Raw genomic sequence first — 12,441 nt, forward strand, 5'->3', positions numbered from 1 at the left:
ATTATGGAAGAATTAGATAAAATTTTAATACCTTTTAAACTAAAAGGTTAAAGTTTTTACTGAAAATGATGCAGTTTAGGTATTTACAGTGTGAAAAAGGAAAACTTGGTGGGTTTCAATGTCTTGTACACTCAGTCTTAAAAGAGTTTCCAAAGGCAAACAGGTCAGAAAAAACAAACAAAAAAACTTTAATATTGGTGTCATAAAAACAAAACAAAAAATAAAGTTGCTGGTATAATAAAAACTTCATTACTCTACTTATTCTTATGAAAATGTATACATGTTTTTGTAAGCATAAAGTTGACAAAAATATTGAGATTTGGTATACTTGATGAGTATATAGACTCATAAAAAAATTAATTTTAATACCAGTATTTAATCAGCAAACCTAAAAATAATAATTTTTTTTTTCTTTGGTGCACAGCTTTGTGTTATACTAGAGCCGATGCAAGAGCTTATGTCTCGTCATAAAGCTTATGCACTTAGTCCTCGAGATTGTCTGAAAACTACATTATTCCAGAAGTGGCAGAGAATGGTGGCGCCCCCTGGTAGGCTCTATTTGTTTCCTTATATTTCTTCTTTCCTTTAAATGTATGTATAGTCCGATATATTTTCCCATCTGAAAATGCCTAGCATACCACCTGTCTTTAAAAATTTAAAATTTTAAGGTTTATAAAGTAACCAAAATAACAGTAATAAAAAGCACATTAATAGTCATGCTGTGTTTAAATGTTACGATTCTGGAAATTTATTATTTGGTTTAACAATATTTTAATTTTGAGGCCTTACAAGTCATTTTTGTTTGTGGTGTTTTTTTGTATGTATGTAAATATATTTTACTACGTTTGAACTTTTTTTGTTTTTTTTAACAAGTGTATGTGTACATTGATATACTTTCCATTTCTTATTACATTTAGGTGTATTAATGATAAATGTATTTTGCTTTGGTTTGTGTTAAAGATCTTAAAAATTATAAAATTAACATTTTTAAGTAAAAAGAGAAAAGCAATTTATGATAAATAATTGGGCAGAGATCAGCTTTATGAGTTGATTATTCTATATGAGAAAAATTATTAGAATTATGAACAAAAAGTGATTACAGAAAGCCAATAACACCATTGCTGCCTGCCCATAGTTTGGTGCTGGGGTAATCCTTTTGACGTTGCTTTGGTTCAAGCACGCTGGACAGACTGGCTGAGGTTAATGTATATACTGGGCATTAGGTTGGTTACATGTGCTTATTTGACTGGTTAATCCCACTAGGTTCCACCTACCGCGGCCATCCAATTGACCTAAAATCACCTCAGGATGTAGGTATGTCATCAACAAAAGGTCGCTGCTTTCCATAAAATTAATTAAACATCATACTTATTCTCTGCTAAATACTTTTCTGATGGTGGTGGTGATGATGATAAAGAGCTAAAGGTTTTTTGGTTTTTTTTTCTCTGTTTGCAATGAAAAGAAGAGTCAGAATTGCATGTATTTATACTAAAACTACATTCCAGATAAGATTCCTGCATGAAAGGATGTTTGTTATGCATTGTCTACCAACTTTTGGGTATAGTAGGTGGCATTTCTTAAGTGTAAAAAAACTGACCAATGACTACTAACCCAGAAAACTAATCTTTTATTTTAAATCTGTATAGGTAAGAATTAAGTTGTGTTTAAAATTTGATCTTCACTTTGCAAATTTGTGTTTGTTTGTATAACAGTAGTTTAATTTGACTTCAGCTACTATGTCTTAAAAATATCATAGGAAATGATATTTAGTAGTAATAAATCAGGCTTAGAGAAAGGCATTGTTGTCTGTTTTGTTTCTTTATTAAAGTAAAAACTAACTTTTTCATTGTTTGTATAATCTTAATGTGAAGAATATGGAAATTATTATTCATTTTATACAGCTTGTATATTATACTATTTTTGAATAATGTATTTTACTATGCAAGGTAAGCATTCTATTTGTTGCAAAATGATCTTTCAGCATAAGGAGCATCTAAATAAATTGGAATTTTAGAATAATAGTAACAAATTATTGATGGTTTTTTAAATATTTCCACAACTCTTAATAATATGAACAGTTTAATTTTTAACCTTACATGCTTTTTAACTTCTGTGTTTGTGTATTTTGAATTTGATTGCTGTTTCTAGGTTTTGTGGAACAGAAATAGTTACAATATATGTGATTACACTTTTACTTGCATAGTTTTGCTGTTGACAAGTCTAATGAACAACCATTTACTTCAATCATTCAAGTTTTTAAATGTTTCAGTATTACGAGATTCAGTGTCAGAAGTATGAATTATTCTGGTTGAAACTGTTCTATGTAAAATTTGATAAATTTTTGATAATGTAAACAGTACTCAATTCAGAAACTTTTGTTATGAACAAAATATAAACATGTTAACATTCATCCTTAATTTTGGGCGTGAGGATGAAAGCTTTTCTTTCGTTTGTTTCTGAAGTTAAGAAAAAAATTAGACTAACTAGTGGATTTTGGTGAATATTTTCAGAGTATAATTGTTTTGTCAGTTGAGTGGTATATGCTTAAACATTATTCATAAATACAGATGTCAAAGCTAACAATCATTATAATATTCTGACTTCAGTAGGAGTTCAGAAGATACTCCCATATAGTGTGCATATTTTGCAAATCTAATGTTACACCTGTAACAAAACATTCTGGGATTCAGTTTATGTGTTGATATTGTTAAGATTTTCCAGCTGTTTTGTGTGTGTGTAATATTTTTACTTTTTCTAGTATGTTTTAAACTGGTAATTTTGTGACAAAAGTACCAATATGTTATCTTACACTTGATCATTAACTGTTTAGTTGCAGCTCACATTTGATATAAAGTTCTTATTCAAAGGTAATTATCAAATGTTTTTTCAGTCCACATGTTAACCACATATTTAAAATATTTCTATGGTATAAAGTTAATATATATTTATTCTCAAGATACTTCATCAAGGTCTTGTATTGACTGACTAACATTCTTGAAAAATAGTGAAAAGGTATTTAAAGGTTTAAATCATTGGATTAAATGCTAGTGGTGCTCTTTGCAAAATTCTACTTGCAGATAATTCTTGAAGGAAGATTTCTGTTATAGCTATTGAGCATGTTTCTTGTTTTTTAAGGGGTACCACTGTGATTGTTCTCACTAAAGTCTCATACTAATACATAAATAGGTCAAATATTTATGCAACATATTTATTGGATGATTACAAAATGTCAGGGCAAAGTGTATCAAAGCATATTCATTGTGCAAATGGAAACTTGCGTATTACATCACATATTCTTATTGCCTCATAATGGGTCACCACATTTAGGAAAATGACCTGAATATAAAAAAATATTGAAGGAGCAAATGGAAACAAAGCATCCTGTATGAGAAAAGAATGATGAATAATGTGGTTATAAAGTCCAATGTGATTGATAAAATATAAATTGCTTGAAGTTATCCAGAATTATCAGTGTTTCAAAATATTTTTCAGAAACTCAACGACCCCCAAGTAAACGACGCAAACGAAAGTCCTCAGCGGCAAATAGTGGAACTGGCAAGAAAAAAAATATTGCCTCCCCTGGGCCTGCAAATTTTTCACTTGCATCACAGGTTAGTTTCTAAAGCCACAAGCAGTGTTTCTATAAATATGTCCATATTGCAAGATTTTATTTATTTTTCCTGATCTGTTCTAGGTAAATTGAAATTTGAGTTTTGTTGTTTACTAATTGAAATATTTTATTAATTATCAGTTAATTGTAGATCATATACTATATTGCTTTTTTTTTTTTCTGATGATTTTCTTTCTGTCAAGTATTTTAGTCTTTAATAGAAGATAGCTTGTAGCCAGTTGTGAGGAGCTTTAAGTTACTGGTATCAGTAGGCTTATTCATATTGAAAATTCATTGGTAATATTTAGTAAAGTTATAATGTGGTTTTTGGTTGTATGCATGTTACAACTGATTTTAAAAACATCGACCCTTCGGTGGGGATTCCTATACGTGGTGAGTGGACCTTCCAGGGAAGGTTCTGTTCTTTCAGTTTGCCTCCTCTGGGATCTAAATATCCACCCACATGTTTCCCATACATGGTGATCTGTGAAGGGAAGGAGAGGATCCTGGTGGTTGAGGGGGTCCAACCCAAACACACCACTTTGGCCTTAAATTCCTGTAGACAGGCAACTTTGGAGTGGCCCCTCTTGAGTCAATCGGCTGGTCTACTTGGGCTAGGATCAACTATATACCAGTGTTGTAGACATTGTATCTGATGCTGGTGTTTGGGTATAGTGCTCACAAAACCCTGGTGTTGTTGCAGTGTCCTTGTTTGGCATTGTAATGTGTCCCTTTGTGGGTGGGAGTCACTGGGCATCAAAATATTCTTTTTTATCATAGATCTTCCAAATAAAATCTTACATAAAATAGTGAAAAAACAGTACATAGGTAAATGACCACATCTTGAAGATTCTGAGCAGCAATGTACAACATCTGTAACGCCTGTTGTACCTCATTTTCTTATACTACATTCTTTTTCAGACAAACATATAGGACAGATGTCTCACATTTTTGCTCAGAAGGGACTAGAGGGACTTGCTGGCTCTCCAAAGTCAGTAAAGAAGCTTCACTCTGGTGACATATTGGTGGAAACATCCCCATCTCAACACAGTGAATTCCTCTTGCATTCGAAAATGATTGGGGATATATTTATTGAGGTTAAACCTCATGCTACTTTGAATTTATCACAAGGAGTTGTTGTTGAGAGGGATTTGAAGAACATCCCTGAATTGGAGATTTTAGCTGGTTTCTCCACCCAAGGAGTTTCTGCAGTGAGGTGTATCTCTACTTGCAAAGATGGAATTATGATGCCGACCAGTGTCCTCATTCTGACATTTATATCATCACCCGAAGACCTCATGTTGTGGTTTCTTGACGTGTGCTCATTGTGGTGGTAAGGACCACGATGCCTATGAGTGTGAAACGGACTCTCATTGCGTCAGTTGCAGTGGCTCTCACCTGTGCTACTTTCATTTTTGCCCTAAATAGTTGGAAGAAAAAGAGGTGCAGCATTTAAAAATGATTTAAAAAATTACTTACCCTGAGGCTTGATAGTTGCTGTCCACCACTTCATCTCAGACCTGGAACTTAAAAAAGTTGATGAATCAACTTCAACACACATTTATGTCCCTAACATACATTTCAGCAAATCCAAAGATCCACCTCCTTTGCTTCTGGGTATGGGCATTTCCTCTGGTACATCTCCTTCTCCCACCCTAAGATGCAAAATAATCATTCGTTCACACTCTCATACTGCATCACTTTCCAGCAGGCCCATGCACATGCTCGGTGGGTAAGATGTCACAGCCAGAAGGACTCTTGTATTAAGTTTACAACCAGCATATCTTCTACCACCAGCTCCAAAGTCATATGGGACAAGAATCAAAAGGTCAGTGGGCAATACAATTCTGTCCCCCTCTCAATCTTGCTTTCTGATGACCAGGAAGTTGCTGATACCCGGCGCATCACTGACACCCTAGGTGAAAGCTTGTTCTAGGTATCTAGCACTTCTGCTTCTTCCTCCACCTTCTTAGCCATCAAGATTTGGGCAAGCAATTACCTCTTTCCCTTCGAGCTGATTGTCTCTATGACTATAATCGTCCCTTTACACTGGTGGAACTCAAAGTGGCTTTTCATCAGCCTGGCAGTACATCGGTCAGACCTAATGATGTACAATATGAAATGCTGCACCATCTGTCTCCTGCTTTTTCTGCTGTTATCTTGATTTGTTTTAAACCAGATCTGACTGGAGAATGTTTTTCCTGATGCCTGGCACCAGGCTATTGTCTTACCTTTCTCTAAGCCTGGGAAGGATCCCAAGATTCCTTCAAACTACCATCTAATTGGTTTTACGAGCTGTCTCTGACATTGAGAAGGCTTATGATACAACATGGAGGTATGGCATTTTGTGTGACCTCCATATACATATATATATATGGGTTACATAGCCATTTGCCCATTTTTGATGAAAAAAAAAAAAATTTAATGGACAGGAGATTCCAAGTTCGTGTGGGTTAAATACATTCCTGTTCTTTTGTATAGGAACTTGGAGTCCCTCAGGGCTGTGTTTTGAGTGTCACATCTTTCAGTATAAAGATTAATGCCATCAATGAACAACTCTCTCTACTGTTGCAAATGGACTCTATGTCAACGAGTTTCATATCTCATGTCAGTCGCCGAACATGACGTATATTGAGTGGCAGCTGCAGACTGCCCTCAATCATATACTGAAGTGGACCACAGCAAACAGCTTTAAGTTCTCTGTCTCTAAAACTGTTTGCATGCACATTTGCCACCAACGGGTTATTCACCCTGATCCTGAACTCTGTATTGGTGAAGTTGTGCTGCCTGTGGTCCCTGAGACAAAGTTCTTGACCATAAGCAGGCCTTTTATACCACACATCAAGCAGCTATGGGTCAAATGTACAAGAGCACTGAACATCTTCCATGTCCTCTCTTCCACCACTTGGAGAGTGGATCAATGTTCTATGCTAAAGATATGTCCTCCTATTATTCGATCGAAACTCGACAATGGACCACCGGTCTGTGGCTCTACCAGAACCTCAGCCTTAAAGATGCTGGACACCATTCATCATTAAAGACTTCAGCTCTGCACTGGGGCTTTCTGCACTTTCCCAGTTTAGAGCTTATATGCAGAGTGTCGTGAACCTTCTTTACACCTCTGCCATTTGCAACTGTCTTTACTGTACGCTTCGAAACTTTGTTCCTTACCAGAGCATCCCACTTGGGGTTGTGTTTTCCTTCCTCAGTGGGCCATACTTTTCCGGAACAGGTGCAGTTGGATGAGTTGGGTCTGTCCTTGGATAACATTGCTGTATCCACTGGTCAGCCCATCTCACCATGACTTCTTACAGTCCCCAAATGTCACCTGTCTTTAAGTCATCTGAGAAAAGCAGACAATCCTGATTGGAAATACTGTCTGCTATTTGCTGAACATCTTTCAATCCATCCTTCCATTCCTATTTGTACAGATGGTTCAAAATCAGGTGACTGTGTGGGCTCTGCCACGATTTGTTGTGGTTTGGTGGTTGTGTACAGAATCCCTTCTACAGTTTCTGTGTTCACTGCTGAACTGTATACTATCTCTCTTGCCCTTGATCACATAGATGCTAAGCAGTACTCAAATTGCACTATTTATACTGACTCACTTATTTCTCTGCTGGCCCTTGAATTGCTTCACATTAGTTCACACCCTGTTCTTGCCAACATTTAAAACTGACTGGCCCATTTCTCTTTAGCATCTACTTCTATCCAATTTTTCTGGATATTGAGCTACATTGGTATTAACAGAACGAGCTCGCCAATGCTGCAGCTGAACCTATTTGCTCTGGCACAATCACTTCTGTGCCTGTTCCATACATAGACTATAGTCCTGTATTCAAGGCTCAGCTCCATGCCAGTTGGCAGTCGACTTGGAGTGAGCAAAGTGAAAACAAGCTTTTCCAAATAAAACTCTCTACTGGACTTGGGTGTTTTGCTTTCATAAGGATCGGAAAGAGGAAGTTGCTCTAACCAGACCAGTTAGATGCACCAATGTATTGTCTGTGTGACACTCAGTCACAATAAGCCACATTTTACTTTCTTGCTGTCGGTATGACTCAACAACAGCACCTATTAAACATATTCTGTCCCAAGGTTTATCCATAATGTTAAACAGTGTTATTAGCAATTGTGACACTATCCACCTTATTATTAATGTATTTAGTGGTTCTTGTTAGTCTTCTGTTAGTCTTCCTGGCCAATTATGATGATTACAATTATGCTACAAAAAGTCCTTTACAACTTGTATTAGTGTAGTACTGCTGGAAACTAGATGTAAAAATTGGTTTTAATACTATTTGTTTTTTTAATTCAAAAATTAAACTTTGTTATCTTTTACCTTAATTTTCTTTTATGAATTTTACTAATTTTACTTTAATTTTGACTTTTTACCAGATGTTTAGTGCAGATAGTCTAGTTGCTTTGCACCATAAAACACCCAACCAGAAACATCGATTTTAAGTCATTATCATTTTTTGGAAATAAATGAGGCTAATATGGTGTTCAAATTAGAAACTAAGTTTTCCTCTGAAATATTTAGGAAGAGTTAACACATAAAACATAATTAGAAAATTTGTATTACCTTTTTATTTTTATGGAATGGCATTTCAGTCTCAAAATGCCCCTTGTATCAGAATTCAGTGAAGATATGTGTAAACCAATGTGAATCGGTTTTCTGAAAATTTAAGTAGCAGAAACCTGAAGCCACAGATCTTGTAAGCCAAAAATAGTGCCAATTGTCACTTCTTAAGTTAATTTTATATTTATAAAATTTTGTTTTTTTTACATTACAAAAAATATATTCTTCTCATTGATTACTATAATTTTGCCAGAAAGTTTGTATGTTAATTTGTTTAGTGAGCGATGTAAGAGCAAAGTTTAATCATTATAAACTTGCTGCTGAGTGTGTCAGCAGTTTGTTCTCAGTCTGGGTTTGTATAATGAGATCAAAAAGTTAACACTCCTACGAAAAGACGTTTCTAGTCCTGATTTCTCCAAGCCCGTTCCCCTGGCTGTGGTTTCGCTAGATAGTAGATAGGGACAGTGGGAATCTCGTTAATCCATTCATTAATGGATTTAAATGGCAATTTCATTTAAATACAAAATTATTAGCCTAATATTAATAACCTTTCAAGTTGCTCTGGGGCCTACTAGGTCCCACTTTTCGTAGGAGTGTTAAATGCAATGAATGATTTTATTTTATCATCTGTTTTATAAATGTTTGAATCTAATGTAGAATTTTAAAAAAATTGTAAGAAATTTATGTGCACATTTAGGATGTTATGGTTGTTGGAGAACCATCTCTGATGGGAGGAGAATTTGGAGATGAAGATGAGCGACTTATTACTCGCCTGGAGAATACACAGTATGATGCTTCATCAGCTGCTGCCAATGGGCTAGAGGATGGAGAGGACTACTCCAGTAACCCAATTAATTCTGTGTCAAGTTCAAATGCTTCTGCCATGTCAACTTGGTCTGGACCACACACAGGGGGAGCTGGGCAGGATCGAAATTCTACTTCAACTGGAGGTGGAGGAACAACTACAAATGGCCCCCAGTCTTCTAAACAGGATGATAAGAAATCATCACCATCTATAAGCCAGTAATCATCTTCACACATGCACAGAATATTAAGAGCTAGTCAGGCAGTACTGGACAGTATACATTTATTGTGGATGTCCTGATTATCCCCTGGCATGAAGTTTCGTGGATACAAATTTTTAGACTATTTACTTCAACTATGTTATTTGTACTGAGAACATCTGAGTTCCTTCAAGTAATAGTAAACCACCTGAGGTAAATTGAAGATGCAAGTAACAGGATGGAATTCGTGTTTTTGTTATGAATTATGGGAACTGCAACGCCAGTGGTAATTGTACAGGATTGTCATTTTATTTAGTCAACAACTATATCTTGAAAAAATATGCCCATTTAATCGTAATTAAATTTTTCTTTAATTTTTTTTACAAATACAGTTCAAACATGAAGTCCCAAGTTTAGTGAACTCTTATCACAGTGTCCAAGTTTGATATATGTGGATTTATTTTGTTGTTTGTATTATTTAAATTCTGTTCTTAAAGGTTTTTATGTTGGTTAAAAGTGTCGACAAGAATAAAAGTGTATCTGAACGCTTATAATTTGTAGTAATATTGATTAGTTTTTAATTCTTCCCATTATTCTATATAACAAATATATATATATATATAATTATACAAAGTAAACATGATTAACAAGTCGTTTAATGGAAGACAAAAACTTTTGTAAATGAGCAAATGCTCAAACTGAAATGTACAACAATAGTAACTGTGGCAGTCCTGCCAGTTACACACTTTTGAAAATTTATTGTATTGAGTAACCTTTTAGATTTCCTTTTTACTTTATTGATTGTGTATGGCTTAAGTAAAAGAAACATTTATACCTGGACTGAATCTAGAAACCTGAATTTTTCAACCATCTTGATTGGTATACTGCTTTTATCTGTGTTGTAACTTCCTCTTTTAAGTGTAATTCAGCAAATATTAGATAAACTTAGGTGATTGAAGAATTATCTGTTTCTAACAGTGCTACACCCATTTAATTGTGAGTTACAGAATTTTACACTTAACTTTCATAAAGGTTTATGAATTTTTAACAAACTTCTTATAAATAGTCATTTGTGCCACTACACATATAAAGAATGTTAAATGTTTACAGAAAAATACTAAATTTAGTAGCAAATTTTTAGGTACAATTGCTCAACTTAAGCTTAGTAAGCAAAGGAATTTCTTCAGGGTTCAGTAATAATGCTAAATTAATGAAATTATTCTTTCATTGTTGAGCTAACAGAATGTATTTTGTGTTTGTTTTTCTCATTGAGTGTGGTAAAAATGTGTAGATTCATTCCAGCATTTATGTAATTATACATTGGTGGTTTTTCTGTACGTATTTATGTTTCTACTGGTTGGGCTTTAACATTAGTGGAGTTGTGATGCTGAATTGTTTGGACCATTAAGTAATAAGATAGGTATAGGTTCATAATCAAGATAATTTTGTTTCATTCTTCTAGATAAAGCTATTGTCAGAAGACTAAGTTAAATTATGAGAACTGTAGACATTTATTTTATTTGTTTTATTAGCAACTACATTGTTTTTAAAAATAACACAACACACAACTGTTTATCTAGTAAACATTTCAGACAAAATTTTAAGATAAGGGACCAAGTTGAAATAACTTGCTTTGTATGCATCAAAGTAAGCAGTACATGATTTCATTTTAAAGAAACATAACTACTTAACAGCTCTTTATTCAGTATAAGAATCACAAATGTGAAAGTATGAATTGCATTATTGTTTCATTTTTGAAGATCATGGTAAAATAATTTTTCTGGTATCATGAAGTTAGAAAAAATTTGAAAAACGAATGTGTGACAGCCTAAAAAGCATTATCAATTTTTGGTCACACACACAGACATACATTGATATACTAATTATTTGAGTGAATATTTCATAATGGCAAAGCTTTAGAAATATTGTTAAGTTTAATTATCAAAGCCCTGGAGATTCTCCAGAAAGATTTGCAGATCGTTTAGTATACTGCTGATTTTACTGTAAAACCAACTACTGTTACAGAGTCAATGAGAAAGATCAGGGTTGTTTTAGAACAGGTCAGTGCCCGAATATACTGTTTAATATATTCTAAAAGCACAACCTGCTTTAATGACGTGTGCTTAAAGTGTCATACAGATGATTTGCAAGTTTTATGTTTTATCACGTTAAATTGCTTACACGTGTACTTCCTGTCATGGTGTTTTCTGAACATTGTAAGTTTGGTACAATAAACTATACTGTTGCTGGTTTCCTGATATTAATGTTAAATGTAAATGTGTTGTTGGCTGTTTTTTTATAATTGATCTTCCTTCGATGCATGTGCACATGCTTATATTTTAATTCTAGGAAGAAATAGTTCCAAAAATATTTGTATTATTATTGTCAGAAGTGGCATCAATTCTGTATTATTTTGGTATTTTAGTGTTTCATCAAAAACATTTTAAGGGACAGTATTTTTTTTTGAAAATTTTGCCACCATGTACTAAAAAAAATCTCGTCTGTTGAAAACTTATTTGTTATAATTCTTATCCTAGTGGTATATTTGATAATTGTTTTCGGTACTATGTTCTCTTAGAGTAAGTTGATCGTTACCCTTGAACCGGTAACAATATCAAATTTTCAATATGTTTAATTTACTGTTAAAATATATATATATAAATAAAAAAAACGATAGAGGCGTTGCAAGGCACTGTCACAAGGGGCCTATTCCCTGAATTCCCAGTTGTTGTTATTGTTGTTTTAATTTAACTTGAAAACCGTGATTGATATACCAAAATAAAAATTCCCTAGTCTATGGGAAGCCTAGTGATGCCTCTGTGCCCAGACACAATAAATCACTTGCATATGGAGAGGAAAAAACATATAAAAACTCACTGATAAACATACACTTTCTTTTAGACATGATTCATTAATCAGAATTTAAAATGGTAAAAAGCTTTTCATATCCTTTGTTTGAAGATGTATGAAGCGTCAGTGTGTTTTACACCATAAAGTTGATGTTACTGAACATTATTAGTAGAAACTTTGCGGAAACTAGTTTTTATGGGTTGTGTAGAAGAAGAAAAAAAGGTGGGGGAATAGTCAAGAAAAGTCATTTCAAATTTTGTTACTCTCAGGTTTATGTATGAATTAAATGTAAAGTTCCAGTAGCAAGTCACAACCAGAAGTTTTATTTTCTAATAAATGTAAGAAATTGAAAACGCGTTCATTTTTCTTACATTTAACAATACAATATACAATAAACT

General features: G+C 33.9%; 1 protein-coding gene across 7 annotated transcripts in view; it reads left to right on the forward strand.

The window, feature by feature from the left end:
• LOC143229316 (LIM domain-binding protein 2-like) overlaps positions 1–11,470 on the forward strand; it is a 93,064-nt gene extending 81,594 nt beyond the window's left edge. For 4 of the 7 annotated variants that reach the window (XM_076461499.1, XM_076461495.1, XM_076461493.1 and 1 more), the window contains 4 exons: positions 425–548; positions 1,264–1,314; positions 3,493–3,611; positions 8,887–11,470. In XM_076461499.1, the coding sequence (XP_076317614.1) occupies positions 425–548; positions 1,264–1,314; positions 3,493–3,611; positions 8,887–9,216 (624 nt within the window). In that variant the 3' untranslated portion in view covers positions 9,217–11,470. The remainder of the gene's footprint in view (positions 1–424; positions 549–1,263; positions 1,315–3,492; positions 3,612–8,886) is intronic. The other 3 variants (XM_076461496.1, XM_076461498.1, XM_076461497.1) reach the window with 1 other exon arrangement.
• The last annotated feature ends 971 nt before the right edge of the window (positions 11,471–12,441 follow it).

The sequence above is a fragment of the Tachypleus tridentatus genome, chromosome 10 (assembly GCF_004210375.1).
Source record: "Tachypleus tridentatus isolate NWPU-2018 chromosome 10, ASM421037v1, whole genome shotgun sequence".
NCBI classification, from domain to species: Eukaryota; Metazoa; Arthropoda; class Merostomata; order Xiphosura; family Limulidae; genus Tachypleus; species Tachypleus tridentatus.